The sequence below is a fragment of the Bison bison genome, unplaced genomic scaffold, assembly GCF_000754665.1.
Source record: "Bison bison bison isolate TAMUID 2011002044 unplaced genomic scaffold, Bison_UMD1.0 scf7180017864213, whole genome shotgun sequence".
Lineage (NCBI taxonomy): Eukaryota > Metazoa > Chordata > Mammalia > Artiodactyla > Bovidae > Bison > Bison bison.
The window spans coordinates 4,704,439-4,725,335 of NW_011494785.1; the positions used below are offsets into that span (position 1 = coordinate 4,704,439).

At 43.6% G+C, this 20,897-nt stretch overlaps 1 protein-coding gene across 7 annotated transcripts in view; it reads left to right on the forward strand.

The window, feature by feature from the left end:
* ERC1 (ELKS/RAB6-interacting/CAST family member 1) overlaps positions 1 to 20,897 on the forward strand; it is a 267,938-nt gene that overhangs the window by 211,692 nt on the left and 35,349 nt on the right. For 4 of the 7 annotated variants that reach the window (XM_010845037.1, XM_010845040.1, XM_010845038.1 and 1 more), the window contains one exon: positions 10,941 to 11,039. In XM_010845037.1, the coding sequence (XP_010843339.1) occupies positions 10,941 to 11,039 (99 nt within the window). Of the gene's footprint in view, positions 1 to 10,940; positions 11,040 to 12,632; positions 14,207 to 20,897 lie in introns of those variants that run through there. The other 3 variants (XM_010845042.1, XM_010845043.1, XM_010845041.1) reach the window with 3 other exon arrangements.

Genomic DNA, 20,897 nt, shown 5'->3' on the forward strand with positions numbered 1-20,897 from the left:
CCAGTAGAACTATCCTTGAAAAATGAGGGAGAAATTAAGACATTCTGAGTTAGGCAAAAGCTGCAGGAGATCATGGCCATTAGATCTGCCCAACAAGAAACGCTGATGGGCGTCCTGCAAGGTGAAAGAAAAGACCGCTAGACGGTAGTCTGAGACTGGCGTGGAGAAGTAAAGACCTCAACAGAGGTAAACACTTGGGCGATTATAAAAGCTAGTATTGTCGTAACAGTGTTTTATAACTGTAGTTTTTGTTTTCTACATGACTTAAGAAAGTGAAACCTACACGCACATGTGTAGGCATTCCAGGGGTGACTGCGGTCCTCGGGTGGCATGTGACTACCACCAAAATAGAGCTACAGTTTGGGGTGATCAGATGAACCTGGTTGCAGACACGGGTACCTGTAGTGATGTGGCTGCAGAGATGTGAACTGGATAGGCTGTTCTGACCCAGAATGTCCTGGAAGCTGCTGCTAAGAGTTGGGTCACTTTTGGACACTTGCAGGCCCCATCTCCTAGTCCCCATACCCCCGCCTCCGCCCGAGTTCCCAGTCTGTTCCAGGACTGGGAGGAGATGGACCAGGGCTTGCTGGTGGAAGAGAGGTGCTCCATGGCAGGCCTGCCAGGGCAGCTTCCGACTTCTTCTGACCCCTCACAGCCCTGCTGTGGTCTCTAATCAGCTGCCCCCAAATGCCTCCATCTGTTGGAAAGAAGGTTTTCGGGCCCCCCATGCCTTTAACCACAGTTGTCTTTGCTCGTTCAGTTCGAGAATGAGCTCGTTGCTGGTTCTTTTGTGTGTGCTTTTTTATTGACTCCTAGGTGTTTGGAGTTTCACGCTATGTGGCTCTGGATCCTATGTAAACCTCTGCTTCACGTTTACTCTGTCCCCCAGCCCCAGTACCTTATGATGTGTTTCAGAAAATGATGCCTTTGGTAGCAGGTGCATTTTGCTGCCTGTTTGTTCATTCACTAAGTTGTGTCTGACTCTTTGCAACCCCATGGGCTGCAGCAGATCAGTCTTCCCTGTCCTTCACCATCTCCCAGAGTTTTCTCAAACTCATGTCCATTGAGTTAGTGATCCATCCAACCATCTCATCCTCTGTTGCCCCCTTCTCCTCCCGCCCTCAGTCTTTCCCAGCATCAGGGTCTTTTCCAATGGGTCAGCTCTTCTCATCAGGTGGCCAAAGTATTACAGCTTCAGCATCAGTCCTTCTGATGAATTTTCAAGGTTTTCCTTTAGGATTGACTGGTTTGCCGTCCAGTTTCACTAATTTATTCAGCCACTAATTCCTTTTAAATGACCCTTAATGAGTATTCATTCCTTATTAGAATCAATCTATGCCTGGTACTTCTTGTTTATTTCTAGAAATCAAAGTTTTTTCAAATACTTGAGTTTATTGAAATGATCAGTGAAGTATTTCTACAGCTTTAAGTATAGGAGATCAATTTAAGATACTTTTTTAAATTAAGAATTTTTTTTTAAGAAAGGCCTGATTATAATAAATGTCAGGGTTATTTTCCTTTCACAAAAGACTAAAAGCTGTTTAGCTCAATTTCACACACACACACAGAAGTAACTTTGGAGACTAGAGAAGATACCTAGAATGCGTTGGTCAGTGTTTGTTGATTCCAACAACTTAACCACGTATAAAAGTTTGTGAGAGCACCCAGGTACAGAGAAGTCCTTTTGCGGTGAGGTCTCAGAGCAGGAAGACAAGCTGGAGCTGAGGGTCTGGCCCTGTGTCCGTTGCTCGGGGTGGGTGGTTTCCATTAAGAACCGAATGCGCTCACGTCCCAGGTTTGTTTGAAGGTGCTTCAGTGCACGTGCGCGTGAGTGTGCGGTTCATAGTTGACACTGAGTCAGTTCCGTTCATTCCCTTTCCATGCATGGACCATGGTTTTGTCAAAAGAAAGCATAAAGTCCCCTCAGAACTTCAAGAATTTTGATCCTTCTTATCTGAAATGCATCTTTTTTCTTGTGTGTGTGTGTGTATGTGTTTAAAGTGCTTAGAATTTCTGAAGATTACCCCGTTGCCTGCTTGGCTATTCCTCAGACAGGGGAAATGTTTTTTTTGTTTGTTTTTAGTGAAAAGCATTAAATAAATGTGTTTACTAAAGGAAAGGGTGTCTTGTTTGAAGGGAGAATACTGAACTTTTCTGCTTTGCAGCACAAAATTGTTGGGTTAAGATGCATTATAATTGATACCTGTGGTTTGTGCCACCATTCTTGAGAAAGTGATTTTTTTAAGATTCTGTTTGACACCATCTAAGATTTTTTTTTTAATGGAGGGGATCTGTCTTTTCTGTTACATGTGAAGGAATTTAATGTCACTTCTCTTTTCATATCTAAAATTTCATATCTAAAATTTTAACTGTGTGTGCTTAGCCACCCAGATGGCCTGATCTGTAGACATAACTCTATGGTAAATGCTCTCGGACCCTGGCCTTTGTTCACTGGTTTCTAGAATAACAGAAAACGCCTGCCTACATTATCTTCTTTCCTTAGATGTGACGGTGAGTCTCACTGTATCTGGCTAGCAGTCCCTTAAATATTTTGCAAAATGTGGGGCTTCTGTTTCTTTAAGGACACACACAGCTGGAAGAAACGATGCTGGTAACCTTAAAACTCGAATAGGGTTGCTTCAGGTTTACTGCAAAGGTGAGAAGTGTGTGCTAGAAAGTGAGGCAGTGATCAGGAATAAAGTTTCAATCGCACTTTGTTTTAAACAGTCTCATTTCAGACACTGGTTTGGGTCAGTTTAGCAAGTTGGCCTACGAGCTATTCCATTCCTGGAACTCTGTGGCTTCGTGGGTCTGGCTCTGAGTTTTCACCTTGGTGTACTGCAGTTCCACACCACAGCCCCGCCAGAAACAGGACAGCGCTCAAAACTTAGAAATTCTTACAAAGTGTCTTTTAATTTTTAAACACTGGATATATCTTTATCTTCATGTTAATATTCATTGAAAAAGAGAAAGTATAGGGTGCTGTCCCTCCAGAGTTCAAAGGTAAAGTCTTCATGGCATATAGGAAAGAGTTAGACATACCTAATAAGCAGGACTATGTATTAAGATTAATAAATAAATGCTTTCTGGTGGCTAAGGAGGAAGGAATATGTGATTGTTTGTTGGGGAAGCAAGGAGTCCCACACAAACCTTTCTGAGAACTAAGGAATGATTATAATAAGATGAAAAAAACCTAGGCTCCTTTATTTTTTTATTTTTTAAAAAGGGCAAGTAGAAAGTTTGCTATGTGTTTGTTTTCTTTACTTTCTACCAAGAGTGGGGGAAAAAGTAGGGTTTTGGTAGGAAACACAGAATATGTTGAAAGAACAGACATCCTATGAACTGAAAGCCATAAATGGTGACATATCCAAGAATACCCTTGAGATGAGAGAGGAAGATTACATGAATCCTTAAGGAAAAAAATCCCCTGAACACCAAAACAAATACCTGAATATCCATAATCAAAAGTTCTCCTTTTTCTTACATAAATCAATTTGTATACGAGGAAATCAAAGGAAAAAACTCTGTGAAGCTAAGAAAACCAGAGTGCCTGCATTCTGGGCTTCTTTTTGAAGCTATTATAAGTAGCAGCAGTTATGTTTTTATTTGAGATAAAACTTTGCTGGTTAGTTAAGATGTCCATTTTCTTTTGGCTGAGACAACTCATTGTAATAATGCTGGATTTTTCATAGTTTTGAGAAATTCTGTTTGGTAAGCGTGTCTATTTTTAATTAATACAAATGGGAAAACAGCATTATTTAATCAAGATAATTTCATAGAAAAAGCTTTCAAAATATAAAACTCATTGCTGGAACAATAATAAAATACAATCCCAAATGCACCAACCTTAGAAAACAGATTCTTGAATTTGACAAACACGTGTTAAAAGGACTATATAGATACATATGTGTGTACACACACACATGTACTAGCGATTTTACTGGGCACTGGGTTGACACATGGCTGAAGGAGTGCTCGTCCCAGCCCTCACAGACTCGATCCATGGGAAGAAGAGACATGCAGACGGGTTATTAGAATCTGACAGATTCAGAGAATCTGAAACGCTTTTTGTTCCCAACCTAAAGATACTGGATAAGCTTTAACTCCCTCTCAGAGTCTGTGGTGGAGAAGGAAATGGCAACCCACTCCAGTGTTCTTGCCTGGAGAATCCCAGGGACGAGAAGCCTGGTGGGCTGCCGTCTATGGGGTCGCACAGAGTCGGACACGACTGCAGCGACTTAGCAGCAGCAGAGTCTGTGATGTGTGATTGAGCTTATTGGCAGAAGAGGAAATCCGCAGGTGTCAGAAGCAAAGACAGTGTGCACGAAAGCAGCAGCAGCCCTAGAGTGCTGTGACCTGCTGTGACCAGTTCAGGTCAGGCTGGGTTTTAGGGTCCGCACGGCGAATGGAGCTGGAACATGAGGATGCCATGAACCAGGCGCTGAAACTGAACCTCTGCCGGGGCTGGGACATCAGAGGAGCGCTGTTCAAGGGGAAGGAGAGCAAGGCCAATTCAGCCAAACTTTTACTGCCAGTGAATGAGAAAAACTTTCCTCTGCCATGACCCTGGGAAGGATCCCCGGGTTCCCAGTAAGATGCCAGAATTTCCAGCAGATTTAGAGTACCACTGGGTGTGGGAAGTTCCTACTGAAATACTGATACATTTTCACAATTACAGAATAACATTACACAGGTAACGCAGCATGTGCTACTGTAGTGTTAGCTATTGTAGTGTTTGTAATAGCAGTAGGGTGGGAAGAACCCAGGTGCCGGTTGATTGTAATAGCAGTAGACTGGAGATAACCCAGGTGTCCGGCGGTGGGTGCTGGTTGAATCAGTTATAGTACATCTAACAGAATGGAGGGAGAGATGGAGCCGCTTCTAGAATACTTTGGTAAATGAAAAAGCAAGAATAGTGTATTTAATATTCTACTTTTAAGAATATCATTTATTTGGCCATCCTGTGTCTTTCTTGCGGCTCCTGGGATGTAGTTTGGTGTAGCTCTCTGATGAGGGTGGGACCTAGGCCCCCTGCACTAGGAACGCAGAGTCTTAGCCGCGGACCAGCAGGGAAGTCCTCAGTATTCTACTTTTCATGTGACGAAGGTGGGTGAATGCAGAAATGTTTGTGAGTGCATGCTTGCTTACCGTACATAAAGAAAGATTTAAAGATGAATTTAAAATTTACGCCCAAAATTTCCTATGAAAAGAGGAAATGAATAGAATGGAGAAGCAGGGTTGAAAGCAGGTTTTCTCTGAAGGGACCTAGTTTTATATATAAAGTTTTGACCCTAGAATCATACGGATGTTTTACATAAATAAAAATAAAATCATATCAGAAAGTGGGGAAAGCAGTTCTTGAGTTTTGTAAACAGATGAATCTAGTTATTTGTTAAATTGTTGACATAGCCACATAGAGCCTAGGATTGTTTCAGCTAACCGTATATATTACAGATCTTTCTCTGTACATTCTCAGTAAAATACTCGCCAGTGAGAAGAAAAATAATGCAAAGAAATTTTAAAGCTCATGCTGAAGGCATATTGATAGTGGTTACATTGGTATTGGTATTTTCAAAGAACTATTCTGATGGATAAAGCCAATAAAAGCTAATTACATCATTGTAAGGAACCAAGGTTTTTCAGCTTAAGAGGAAAAAGGATATATAAAGTATAAAATCAAAGAGGTTAAGTAAAAACTTATTCTTTAAGGGTCGGATCTAGACTCTTAAATCTAAATTGAAAATACTGCTGTTCATTCATAATCTTCATCTTTACAAAAAGTTTTCCCCAGCTCTGAACTGAAACAGCCTGGAAGCAGCGATAATCCTGCAGCCCTGAGCATCCTAACCCACTGGTGTCCCGCTGACCAAGTGAGCTCTTCGGTAAAGTGGCTGATTCTAGATCTGGAGCAAGAAATGGACAGACAAGAAGAGCTTAGCGCGTATTTGCCAGAATGCAGGAGTGATGTCACGTCCAAGGACACAGAAAGTCTGCCACATAGAAAGTGCGCAGGATGGTTCTTTCCCATTGTGATCCTAACCAGGACCATAATTAAACTACCAAACTTGTTTCTCTGAAAAGCAAAACAGGATTGGTTGGGAGACTTCCCTGCTGGTTCAGGGGTTAAGACTTCACCTCCCAATACAGGGGGTGCAGGTTCCATCCCTGGTCAGGGAGTTGGGATCCCACATGCCCCATGGCCAAAAAGCCAGAAGGTAAACAACAGAAACCATGCTATACCAAATTCACTACAGGCTTTCAAAATGGTCCACATCAAAAAGAAAAAAGATCTTAAAATCAGTAGGAAACACATTTTTCTATTCTAGAGCTTGCCCTCTAGTTGAGAAAATAGGATGTGGAGGTAGTCTGACAGTGACAGCTGTTGGGCTGAATTCAGCACAGTTCTCTCTTCTGATCCAGCTCTTGTCCTCTGCCTCCCACACTGTTCCAAGGGAGCCCCCCAAAGCTGTCCAACCAGTGGAAGAGGAACTTTGCCAGCTAGAAAGATAAATGAACAACTGAAGAATAATTCATAGGGCTTCCCTGGTGGCTTAGTGGTAAAGAACCCGCCTGTCAGTGCAGCAGACACTGGTTTGATCCTTGGTCCAGGAGGATCTCACATGCCACAGAGCAGCTAAGCCCGTGCACAAGTACTGAGCCTGTGCTCTAGAGCCTAGGAGCTGCGACTGCTGAGCCCACACACTCTTGAGCCTGGCTCCACAAGAAGAGAAGCCACTCAATGAAAAGCCAACACACTGCAACTAGAGAATGAAGTTGCAGCAGTGAAGACCCAGCACAGCCAAAGATAAATTTAAAAATTTTTAAAGAATAATAACTAATTTATACTTTTTAATGTAATGAAGTTTAAAATAAAGCTCAAAGGTAATTTGTTGAAATTTTGTAAAATTTATAGCCAATGCTGCATCTGACCCACCTAAAAATAATGGAGACTATGCTTTTTTCATTTTATATATCAAATACCAATATAACAAAGTTTAACTGAAATTCACTATAATATTAATAAAATGATTTCCAAGGTTCAATGAATGTAGGCAGAAATCATTTTATTGCTTTCTTCAAGATAATTGGAAATAATGCTAATTAGTAAGGTTAAGTTTTATTTATATATTTTCTAAAATATCTCAGAATATTTCTAAGTATTATTCTTTCTAAAGCTCATTTAGGTAGGTTAATAGCATTCTCAGAAGCCAAAAAGCAAAGATTAGTGAACAACCAGATAACTGATCAGAATTCAAACATTTTTTAGTACCTGGGTTTGGATCACCAGCATATACTGTTTCTGAGCCTAACTAAAATATTTTTCTGTGAAGTGTCATTTCTGAACTGCCGTGTCTGAGCACTGATATCTCAGTCTCAGAAGAAAAGGTTAGCAATCTAAACGAGGAGCTCCTTTTCCTCTGGCAGGGTGGTGGTGGTTTAGTCGCTCAGTCGTGTCTGACTCTTGTGATTCCATGGGCTGTAGCCCACCAGGCTCCTCTGTCCACGGAATTCTCCAGGCAAGAATACTGGAGTGGGTTGCCATTCCCTTCTTCAGGGGATCTTCCCAACCCAGGGATTGAACCCAGGTCTCTTGCACTGCAGGCAGATTTTTCACTGACTGAGCTACCAGTGAATTCCCTGAACGGGTGTATATAACTGTATACAGAGGTACACGTTTATGGCTTACAAAGTTGATTTCAGCAAGTTTCTTCCCATCTTGTTTTCCCCCCCCTCTCTTTACTGCTTCAAACAATCTTATTCTTCATGTCAGGGGACCAAGGGAGTCCAGCTGTCTGCATAGGCACGTGGCATGGTTCAGAAGGGAAGATATTTGGCTAAAAAGCACCTTTCATGCTTGCTGGCTTATCTTAAGAAGAGCGGTACAAGAGCTCCTTGAGAACAGTGCCGTTTGCAGGGTCTGTATAACATCTACTACTCTGTGAGCTGTCGGGTGCTTAGCGCTCAGCCTCTGTCTGTGCAGGGAACAGACTTCACACCAAATTAATGAACCTTAGGCCTGGGAACCCTGGCTCAACTTGGATACACCTCAGGTCTTTCAGAAATGGAGACGTTCTTGTATCTACTTCTTCATTCGCTTACATGAAATAAGTAACCTTTGGTCTTATCTATCTCCTATGATCAGTTCTTCTTGGAGGCTTTCAGTCTCATGCCTCAGAGATACTTGAGATACATCCTGCTCTGGAAGGGGATTTGCGTGTGCTTTATCAGTTCTTCTCCAAGTTTCTAAACTCGCACTGAGTATCAGGCCTTCAAGATTGTGTGTCACGTTCTAAGATAATAACTGTTCAAGTGTGCTTCTGCCGCACATTCCTCTTAAAGTTGACGTGGAGGTGTTTCTGGCGTGCCCCTGCCCTTTGCTTTTCCCTCCCTCATTGCAGAAGCCTCTCCATCGGTCACACAGCACCACGTGACATGAGAAACGTTCCCCTGCGTGTTTTCAAGGCCACTTCGAGTCTTCTCAGAAAAGAAATTTGATATCACAATTTTTTGATAAGGATTTTCTCTTCTGTCATTATATCCTGGAGGGAGGAATTGGCTACAAATGTATGTATATTGTTTTTCAGTAAAAATATAGAGAGCCCAAGTGCCCAACAGTATGGGGCTCATTAAGCATCCATTCAATTGAACACTGTGCAGCCGGTTAAAATTAGAGTTTGTTGTTCAGTCGCTCAGTCGTGTCTGACTTTTTGTGGGCCTCATGGGCTGCAGCACACCAGGCTTTCCTGTCCTCCACTGTCTCCTGGAGTTTGTTCAAATTCATGTCCTTTGAGTCGTTGATGCCATCCAGCCATCTCATTCTCTGCTGTCCCCTTCTCCTCCTGCCTTCAATCTTTCCCAGCATCAGGGTCTTTCCCAATGAGCCAGCTCTTCACATCAGATGGCCAAAGTATTGGAGCCTCAGCATCCTTCCAGTGAATTCACAATCCTTCCAGAGAATATTCAGTGTTGATTTCCTTTAGGATTGACTGGTTTGATCTCCTTACAGTCCAAGGGACTCTCGAGTAGATTTTTAGAATAATATTTAGTGACATGGAATGTTCATAATAATAGGGATAGCTAAAATTAGTTGGGTATTGATTTTATGCCAGGTGCCTTTGTAAGCGCTTATGTTAGTACCTCGGTTGGTTAATCTTCACAACAGTCTTACCGGGAGAAGGTATTGCTATGCACATTTTAAAGGAGAGGAAACAGGTTCAGAGCATGTGAGCAGCTTGCCCAAGCTGAGCTGGCTGGTAAAAAGCAGAACTAGAATACAGGCCTGGGCAGTTTGGCTCTAAAGCCCCTGCTTAGGCATCATTATGTGAAAAAAGTACCAAAGAAAAATCTCTGCAAACTTTTTCATGGAACTAGACAAAATGTCTTACATTTACCAAGAAAATGTTTTAAAGATACCCAATCAGATTTTGACAAAGCAGAATTGGTGAAGAAGGACATGTCTTACCAGATGTCAAAATACACTGCACAATAATCACAGTTTTAAAATACTGCATTATAGCAAAAGCAAAGAATAAATCAGAACATGCTACTATTTAGGTTCATAGGAAAGAGACTGAACAGATTCACATAAATATTAACAATGATTATCACTGGTTAGAGGGACTTAGGGGTAATTTTTTTTCTCTGTTTTAAATTATCTACAGTGAACATTTTTGAATCATATAACATTAGCAAATGTATTTTTAATGCTTTCAGAACCTCAGGTTTTAACAATATTGCTGTTTGATCATATGCACAGGGTTCTGTGGATTTTCTAAATTGCTTGCTCTGCAAAGTAAATTCTCTAAAATGTTTTATAGATGTGTATATATATGTGTGTGTCCATACATTCACTTAGGGCTTAAGTTAACCAGCCACACAGAATCCAATCTGCTCCTCCATTCTGGTGAACTTGGAGGAGAGGCCATGAGAGAATAATCCACTTCCAGTCTTAGGACTAAAGAGAAGGCTTTCAGAATCTTTAACTCATTTCCAAAGCCTGAATTGTTTATTGATGGTATAAAGAAAATGGTGATGTCATTGAATTTTAATATGTTGCTTCTGTCCGATCACCTTACTGAACTTTATCGTAAGTTGTAATCATTTTTCAGATGATTCTCTGGATTTTTCTCGGTATATAATCATTTCATTTACAGATAAGGATAACTTTTCCTCCGGTATTTATGGTCTGTGTGTTAAATAACATCTCCCCCAAATGGAATAGTTGTTTAAAAGGATGAGTAACTCTCACAGTGACCTGGCAAGATGGGTGCTGCCCAGCACGAAGTGAAAAAATAGGGTCACAGTGTTCTCTCTCATGTGTGGTGTCATCCACTCTTTATTTTAAAAAATAAAAACAGGCACTGCATGAAGTGCTTAATTTAAGGAAATTACTCTTCCGTCCAGAATTCGCATGCCAGTTTAGGTGCCTGTCTTAGCCTGCTTGGGATGCTGTAACAGAATACCACAGACTGAGTCACTTCAACAGCAGAAATTTGTTTTCTCACCCCCCTGGAGGCTGGGAAATCCAAGGTCAGGGTGCCAGCTGACCCAGTTCCCATGAGAGCCCTCCTCCTGGCTCTCGGAAGCCCCCTCCCAACTGTGTCCTTCCCCCTTCTTAGAAGGCCACCATCCCATCAGATCAGGGCCCCACCCTGATGACCTCACTTCACCGTAATCAGCTCCCGAAGACTGCCTCCATATGTATGGAGGTATGTGAGGCTTACGCCCTCAGCATGGGTTTGAGAGGGCACAGTTCAGCGTGTAGCAGTGCCCGAGCTTTCCCCCCACCACCACCCAGTATCCTCAGAAATCCTACGTTTAATTTATTTCAGACGGGATCCGTTATACCCTTTCTTGGTACATTTTTAAGGTGCTTGTTACTGTACAGTGTGTCGTAGAGATTTTGCCTGAGCTTGACCTTGTGAATCGTTTCCTCCTAGACACAAAATCGAATGAAGTTAATGGCCGACAATTACGAGGACGACCACTTCAGATCCTCCCATTCCGGTCAAAGCAATCACAAACCCTCCCCAGACCAGGTAAGGCTGCTTTCGGTTGTCTTCTGAAAAACCAGCATGCTTTTGTTTTGTATTCTGTAGTAGCGTGTTACAGACTCTGGGGTACAAGTTAGAAAAATAAAAATAATCAGTTTCTGAAAACTTTTTTTCTAAATACGGAGTCCATTTCTGTATAGGAAGGTGGTGCCTGATTCTGAGTATTTTAAGAGGAGTTACCCAACAGATTTGAAAGGAACACTAAAGAATCCTTAAATTGAGATGAGAAAAAAAATTAATCTTCTCAGAGAAACTCACTAATTTGTATCTGTCCTGCTTCAGTAGAAAAAGAAAACTTTCCGTATAAGCTCAGTGAGGCACACACAACTCAGGGTGTGTATTTACCTGGAAATTTGAAAATCTCTGCTCATCACCTGTTAAACGGAAAGGTTGAAACTTAGTTTTTTCGTTCCTGTCTCCTTGGTGGACCTCTCCATCCACATCCTCCTTAAACTGTTGCCTTCAGCTCCTCATGAGTGCAAAGGAGGCACTGAGTCAGCCTGAAGGGAGCCATATCCAGTGCCAGTTCTGGAAGAAGGGAACTCTCCCAAGATCTTGAATATGATGGATGGGGGAGAGCAGTGAACAGATTACCTCATATCCCATTGCCAAAAATCAGATTTCAACATCTCCATCACACTCAATCTTAACATATACAGCTGAGGGAGAAAAATAATAGTTAAGTAATTACATCCATATGATCGAAGAGTCCAGAGGAACTCCCCCACTAAGCCCCTCCTCCAGATACATAGCTCCATCTTAGGAGACGAAGAGGAAACGCTGCACATGAAAGCACAATAATATCGAAAATGCAGTTTTTTTCCTAAGATTTAGAAGGTTATAATCATTGTATGATGACATTCACTAAGCCCATAGAGGCGGCTTATACTTTAGAGGGAAAGAGTGCAATCTTTAGGCAAAGCAGAGAGCTGTCTGCCCAGTGGCAGCAAAAGCCATTTGCTTTTCTCTGACTGTTTTCTTGATACCTGGAACTGAGTTTATGCCTGTTTATGTAGGGTGAGGATTTTAGGGGGCTTCCCTGGTGGCTCAGTGGTAAAGAACCCGCCTGCAATGCAGGAGATTTGGGTTTGATCCCTGGGTCAGGAAGATCCCCTGGAGGGGAGCATGGCAACCCACTCCAGTATTCTTGCCTGGGAAACCCCATGGACAGAGGAGCCTCGTGGGCTACAGTCCATGGGGTCACACAGAGTCAGACATGACTGAGAACTCAGCACACACGTAGGGTGAGGATTACAGCCTTCCCTTGAAACAGGTTTTGCTAACTAATACCAGGATTGGATGCCTGGGAGGAGCGGGAGGCAAACAGGAATGGGGAAGGGTTGAGGAAGAAGAAAGAAAAGCCTCCAGCTTGGTCGTTTTGCCCAAAAGACAAGAGCGTGTCAAGGAAGTGGGGAGGTTGGACGTGCGGGGACAAAACGAGGGCAGGTCAGAGCTTGGTGTGGGGGGTCGGGAGCCGGAGGCCGTTCTCTGCGGCTGCGTCGTGCCTGTCTCTGTCTTGAGTACTAACCAGCTCTTTTTCGTCCCCACGCTGCGCTGGGCCCTGCGTCCTCCCCGTAGGACGAGGAGGAGGGCATCTGGGCGTAGCCCCCACTTGCTCTTAGTTCAGCCATTTTGTTCAGAACGGTGAGAACGGCTTTCCTGAACTACAGAAACGTGTTCTGTTTGCCTTCACTTTTTTTTCCCTTCCACACAATCATTTCACATCCTGTTTCTCTGTGATTCACTGAATCCTTGGTTTGCTCTCTGCTTTCTCATCTCACCTGGTTCCCGTGTGTGTCGCTCGCTTGTGACATAGCGGGGTTTGGGTTCTGTGGCTTTTTTCTTTTTCCTTGTTGTATGTTAATAGTCACTTTTGTCATTTCTTTTTGTACATTTTTGGAAGAACTTCCAGGGCATGTAGCTAAATTTCTCCTGTTGTTATTTTATTTATAAACTACCCACTCTGGCATGATTTAACAGTGTCCTGGTAAGGTTTATATTGACTCACATCAAACTGGAAATAGAAGAAATCAATCAGATATTCTGCCAGTAGGTTTGGGGTGTACTTTTTATGATAATTAATACTATTTAGTCTTTAAAAAAAAAAAAAAACCTGCACTTTGGACTAAAAGCTTTAGTTTCTGTGTATAGAAGAATGCTCTGGATTCTCAGGGTCAGTGCTTCTTGCACAGTGCCCAGTGGGACAGTCCCCTGGGGCTTGGACATTGCTCCCAAAGAGAAGGGAAGAAGCGATACAAGACTTTTTGAATACAGAGTCAGTCTCCAGAGTTGCTCTCCCCTCCTCTGTGGATTGCTGCCGCGTCAAACAGTTGCCAGGACACTGTCTAGATTCTGCTTTACTGGCCAATTGGCTAGAAAATGCGGTCCGGCTGTGTCAGCCTCTCTCTTTGATCTGGTGCCCTGGAGGTTTGACTGAGGAAATCCTTTGCTTAGAAAAAATAATAATGGTGATGAATAAGTTCACACATCCTGATGGCCTTGCACCCTCTGGATTCACTGCCCATGCTTGTTGGCCATCTCGCTCTGCTGAGGTCAGTTCTCCCTGAGAAGTCTGTGTCTCGGTGTTACCCCCGATCAAATCACACGGGTGGTGTAGAGCTCTCATGGAGACACAGCCGAGGAGAACGATGAGGTAAGTCATGGCAAGGAGCGTGCATTGTGAAGATGGGAAACCTGCCACGTGGCTTCACCCTGAGGTTGTGGAAGAAGCTGAAACACAGTGCCAGCCAGGAAGCTCTTGGGGCTGGAATGCTGCATGCCAGACAGAGCTGAGGTTGAGCGACTCAGCGCGCTGGTTTTCATGGTCTACACTGTGCCCCACAAGGGGCGGGATTGTCATTGTGGAGCCTTGGGGGGAGTCGTGCAGGAGTCAGGTGGAGATCACCAGGCCCCACCTAGAGCAAAGCCGCCTTGTCTGTCCTGGGAGCGCATAGGGGCTTCCGTGCCGCCCTAGCAGGGCGCCCCTCCCCGCATGTGGGAAGGGGGCTGGGTTTGGATTGCTGACCCTTTTTCCAGACATAGAAGAAGACCTGATGGTGTCAGAGGAAACAGGGCCCACAGATCCTGAGCCTCCATCCTCCCTGTCTCCTCCCACAGGAGAGTCTAACTCCTAGCAAGGGGGGCTTTCCAGGTGGCTCTAGTGGTAAAAAGAGCCCACCTGCCAGTGCAGGAGACATAAGAGGTGCGGGTTCGATCCCTGGGTCAGGAAGATTCCCTGGAGGAAGGCATCTCCTAAAGGAGGAATCCACTCCAGTATTCCCACCTGGAGAATCCCCATGGACAAGGGAGCCTGGCGGGCTACAGTCCATGGGATTGCAAAGAGTCGGACACGACTGAGCACACATGTAAATATACAGTGGAGTATTATTAACCGTACACACCGTGCTTTATATCCCCAGGACGCGTTTATCATCTTAAACTGGAACTTTACACTTTTTGACCCCCTTCACCTATTTCGCCCACCCCTAAACCCCACCACAGGCAACCACCACATCTGTTCCTGCATCTGTGAGTTTGGCTTTTTTTTTTTAGATTCCACATGTAAGTGAGATTGTGCAGTGCTTGTCTTTCTCTGAGTCACTTCACTAAGCATAATGGCCTCAAGGTCCATCCGTGTGGTCACAAATGGCAGGATTTTCTTCTTTTTTATGGCTGAGTAGTAGTACTCGGTGTGTGTGTGTGTGTGTACAGTTGGCCCTTGAACAGCACAGGTTTGAACTGCACAGGTCCACCTATGCAGTAAGTACTACGGTACTGCACCGTCACCATCGGCCGCATCTACGGATACGGAGTGAGGGACGCACAGGCACCGAAGGTACAGAAGGCCGACTCTTGGGTTATACACGGATTTTTGACCATGCAGAAGGTCAGTGCTCCCAACCCCTGCATTGTTAAAGGGTCAGCTGCATGTACACCACATTTTCACACATTTACAGGCCCCACCACATTTGGAGTCTTAAAAGGCCCCAGTGCAGTTTCATACAAATTTTAGAATTCTCTGCTCTATTTCTGTGAAAAATACCATTGGAATTTTGGTAGGGACTGCACTGAATCTGTAAATTGCTTTGGGTAGTAGGAACATTTTAACAATATTAATTATTTAAATCCATGAGAGCAGACTGTCCTTCCAGTTCCCTCTCTTTCTGCTTGAGAGGCTTTTTTTTCCCCTAGTAAGTGGATGTTATTCTGTCAAATGCTTCTTCTGCACTGTTGAGACGATTATATAACTTTGATTGTTCATATTGTTCGTGTGGTGTTTCACACAGACTGATTTCAACCATCAATGCAGGTGTTGAACCATCCTTGCATCCCTAGAATAAACCCCACTTGATTGTGGCAAATGGTCCTTTTAATGTGTTGTTGAATTTAGTTTGCTAACATTTTGTTGAGAACTTTTCCATCTGTGTTCAGCAGAGAAACTGGTATGTCATTTTCTTTTCTTGCAACATCTTTTTTTGGTTTAGGTATCTTCTGAATGTGGAAGAGTTCTCCGGTCTTGTATTTTTTGGGAAAAGTTTTCAAAAGATTGGTGTGACTTTTTCTTGAAATGTTTCTTAGAATTCACTAGTGAAACAAGCTAGTCCTCAGCTTTTGTATCTTGAGAGGTTTTTAATTAGATTCATTTCCCTTACTTGTCATTGGTCTGTTTACATTTTCTGTTTCTTCGTGGTAACAGATGTGTTGTTTTATGTTTCTAGGAATTAATTTGTTTCTAGGTTGTCCAGTTTATTGAAATGTGATTGTTCATAGTAGCCTCATAATTCTTGTATTTAGTATCAGTTATAACGTTTCTTCTCTCATTTCCTTTTTTTAAAAATATTTATTTATGTGTTTAGCTTAGCCAGGTCTTAAGTGCAGCATTTGAGCTCCTCCGTCTTCATGCAGGATCTTTAATAGCAGCGTGTGAACTCGTTGTTGCAGCATTTAGGATCTAGTTCCCTGACCAGGGATCCAACCCAGGCCCCTTGCATTGGGAGCGCAGAGTCTGAACCACTGGACCAACAGGGAAGTCCCTCTTTTTTTCATTTCTGATTTTATTTATCCTGCCTTTTGTAGTTTCTCTGTTATATCCCACCTGTGAAACTGACAAAACATGTTTTCTTTTGTGTCCCTTGTATGGCAGGTATATTATTTTATGGCTGTTTAGTTTGGTGTTAAATAACATGCTTTGCCTCCCAAACGAATTTGAACTCAGTAGCTGTGGAATTTCCCTGGAGTCACTTCACCTCTCCTCCAAGCGTCAGGTTCCCATCTGCTAAATGGCAGTGATGAAACCTACAGCGAAGGTCCTGGTGGGGTTACAAGTACAAACGTTCTCAGTGCACTTAGCCCCTGGCCCAGCACCCGGGAAGTGCTCAGTGGGCTGTGTGATATTGGTAGTGATAGTGCTTAAACCCCTCCAGGGTTCACAGGATCCCCTGGTGCTACTGTTTACTTCATAGATTTCCCCTCTCTCCTAATGCAGTAACATTCCTCTCGCTGCACAAGTCACGCACAGTCCTAGTAATTCATTTTTCCTGCAGCAAGAGAAACGTCTTCTTTTCGGAATCTCTGAATTGTTGATGACATCACCCATCCTGCCTGAGGGGTGTCCCTGTGGGAGGTCAGCTGCAGACCTTAAGTCAGACCCCATCGCCTTCTAAGAAGTAACCACGCTGGCAGGCACCTTTTCCTGCTAAAGTTTTCTCACCTGAGGATGGTTTGCAGGCTGCCTCGACACAGAGGGTCTGAGTAATTCTTGAGGGACTTGGTGATCACGTGAGCTCAGTGAGGCAGGGGCCTCTCGGGCCACGTGATCGAGCTATAAATACTCGGGGAGAGCCCTTTCAGTGTAGTTTTAAGACACACTATACAGTGCTCCACAGGCTCCCCCCTACATTTTTATAGTTTCTGCTGAATGATTTAAGGTGACGTTGTCCTGAGACTCACTTGATTTATTTCTTAAACTGAAAATTGCGGTGTTCTAAGCATTTCTGGAACATGGGTCCTTAACAATTAGGAGCATTTGACTAATGAGGATGTGCCCTCTTCTTTCTGTTTGTGGCCTTATTTGTAACTCAGGCATTCTCCCTGGATAATAAAAATATCCTTGCACTTCATGCAAAATAAAATCCTTCACATCCTAATTGTTTTTCACAGTCCTCTGGGCAGACCCTGTGGAGCTCAATAAATAGTTTTTGAAAAAAAAAAACTGGGGAGCTTTTGCCCTAAAAAAAAGTTGCTTGTATTAGAAGTTTCATGCATGTGTAGTAGGTATTTTTAAACTTTTAATTTACTCTGTACCCTGAAAAGACCCTGATGCTGGGGAAGATTGAGGGCTGGAGAAGGGGGCAACAGAGGATGAGGTGGTTGGATGGCATCACTGATTCAGTGGACATAAGTATGAATAAACAGTGGGAGATGGTGAAGAACAGAGAAACCTAGCGGGCTGCAGTCCATGGGGTCGCAGAGTCAGACATGACTTAGTGACTGAACAACAGCTCTGTACCCTGACAGGTCATCCTGTGATCTGACACAGTTCATGTGTGGGGGATCCCAGTCAGTTCCTAGTGCACCTTCTAGGATACACTGCCAAATTTATCACCTACCCCTCAGCTAACATGTGACGAGACCCCTTTTAATACCAGTTCCAGGAGACAGCCCTCATGCTTGCCTATTACATCATGTTTTTATTTTATAGAGTTATGTTTTGGAGGATGTGATCTGACTCGCATCTTATCTGAGCTGTTAAACAACAGTCGTGTTACAATAGGGTTCTGCAGTATTTCTTTCATTAACTTGTCCTCAACTTCTCCCTAATTTGTTATTTTCTATATATTTCTCTCTGTCTTTAGGATTACTGTCTGTTTTGGGTTAAAGGACTATTTTCTTGAACCCAAAAATGCATCATCAACCAAAACAAAAAAGCCATTCCCCCTTGATGTCTCTGTCCTTCCTCCTGGTCCCGCGATGACGAGGTTGAAGCTTGCAGCTGGGCCTGGCGGTCCGCGTTTCTGGGATGAATTAAATGCACACACTTGATTGAGGTGTAGCTGGACTGTATCACTGTCTTCCTATTATCCTAGGAGATCAAAGCACAGCTCAAATAGAGGCTTAGTCTTTAAAATATTCAAAACAGATGGCTGGTTCTTTTTGGTGAAAATTCAGCTTTTAAGGCAAACCACTTGTTAGTGAGATTTCATGTCTTCTCATTGAAAGATAGCACGGACATGTACCTCCCTCTCTTTCTCAGTTTCAAGACTAGAATCATAGACTTTCTGCCTGAGGAGGGATTTGGCAAGCCCAGAATGCTCTGACACTGTCTGGGTTCCTTTTCATGTGACTATAAAATACGTCACTCAGCTTTTTCTTAAGGCATTTTGGGTATTAAACGAAAGCCTCTTAGATGTTTACGTTCTCATAGTCACTTGTTGGGTCACTATTTAAAATCTAGTGTTCACACTGTGACATCCTCCAGAATTGAACCAGGCTGTTTATCCTTGACTTCACGTTTTTACAAGTTAAAATACACATTCTCCATCCACTCTCCTGCCACTGACTCCTGGGTCCAAAGGTACACAGAATAAGTCCATAAGTGTGGTCTGAGGTTTTTATGGTTTGGTTTAAAATGGACTGAAATGAGAAAATTAGCTCAGAACTGTTTATTGGGAGTCTTTCTGTGTACCTACACTGCACCAGGTAGGTGGGTTGAAATACACGTCTTAGGACTATGAAACAAATACTGAATGACAGATTTTCTCCAACAGAAAAAATGATTATCCGAGGTGCAGTAGAAAAACCCAGGTCTGCACCAAAGACTCGAGGGTCACAGAGGAAGGGGCAGGTAGTGGCGGGCTACAGTCTATGGGGTCGCAAAGAGGTGGACACGACTGAGCGACTAAGCATGGCAGGCAGTGTGCCAGGCAGTTATCGTGTGAATCTGGTGACCTCTCGGTGGTTCCCTGTGGGTGCTGCTGAGGGTGTATCTCTATGAAACTGTAGTTGCTCAGTCGTGTTCAACTCTTTGCGACTCCACAGACTGTAGCCTACCAGGCTTCTCTTCCATGGGATTTTCCAGGCAATAGTACTGGAGTGGATTGCCATTTCCTTCTCCAGTAGCTCTATTTCTCTATTAATGAATTACTTCACTTCATTCTGTATAATAGGCTCTAGGTTCATCCATCTTACTGGAATTAATTCTCTATTTGTGCATAACACATTACCCCAGAACCTGGCAGCATTAAAAAAACACTATATCTCTGTTATCTCAGGGTTTTCTTTGGGTCATGAATTTGGGAGTAGCTTGGCTTGGTAGCTCTTGCCTGAGTGTCTCTGGGACTGCAGGCAGGATGTCAGCTGGATCTGTAGTTTAAAGCTTGATGCAGCCAGAGCCCATGTGGGTGCATATTCACTCATGGTCCATGCCAGCCGCTGGCGGGAACCTTCCATTCCTATCCATATGGACCCAAAGTGAGCAATGAAGAGAATGTGGCAAGGAGCCACTGTGACTCTTAGGTCCTGTAGTCGGAAGTCACACATGCTCACCTCTGCTGTGTCCTGTTCCTTTAGGGCGAGTCACCAAGACCATCTGGCGTGGAGTGAGGCAGAGCATCTCAGGCTTCACTTTCTGAGGGCTGAAATGTCAAAGAATAGGTGGACTTACCATCACCCTCCACAGGTGTTGGGGCAGGTGACAAGCCACGAGCCTGGGGGTGCCCTCAGGGGGTGAATCACCATGGCCTTCATGTTCCGTGGCAACCGGTAGGCGGTGGGCGGGAGGGGAGCAAGCCGGAGACACAGCAGCCCTCTGAATTTTCTGGTTCTACTCATTGCCACATCCAGTTCTCTGTTCAACCAGTGTTTTATTTTGCGTTGCTATTACTGTTTTTTGAAAGGGAAGAAGCTATAGAAATGTATTGGCATTGGGAGATAGGAAGCAAATTGTATGTTTCTTTAAAACAACCAACCAACCAGCGAAACTGCTGTTGTGCTTATGTTCAGTCATGTCTGACTCTTTTATGACCCCCGTGGACTCCAGCCCGCCAGGCTTCTCTGTCCATGGAATTCTCCAGGCAAGAATACTGGAGTGGGTTGCCATTCCCTCCTCCAGGGGATCTTCCCAACCCAGAGATCAAACCCATGTCTCTTGTATCTCCTACATTGGCATGCAGATTCTTTACCACTGTGCCACCTGGGAAGCCCCTGATGTTACTATTGATAGCAGTGATATTCATTATGAATTGAAATTTTAACTGTAATTATTTACTTCTTAAATAATCTGAGAAGATTGTAAGCATTTCCTCTCTGATATTATGTTCACCCGTTATCTGGAATAGGTCTGCTTTAGGGATTGGCAGACCTTTTTGTAAAGGTACAGAGAGTAAGTGTTATATCCTTTGTGATCTTTACCCTTTGTCAGATCTAGCCAGCTCTGCTCATGAAGTAAGGAACCCACCACAGACAACATGTAAATAGTGAAGGTTATTATTGTTGTTATTCAATCACTAAGTCGTATCCGACTCTTTGCAACCCCATGGACTGCAGCGTGCCAGGCTTCCCTGTCCTTTACTACATCCCAGAGTTTGTTCAAACTCATGTCTGTCAAGTCGGTGATGCCATCCAATCATCTCATCCTCTGTTATCCCCTTCTTCTCTTGCCCTCAATCCTTCCCAGCATCAGGATCTTCTCCAGTGGTCAGCTACTTTGCATCAGGTGGCCAAAGTATTGGAGCTTCAGCTTCAGCATCCGTCCTTCCAGTGAATATTCAGGACTGATTTCCTTCAGGATTGACTAGTTTGATCTCCTTGTAGTCCAAGGGACTCTCAAGAGTCTTCTCCAACACC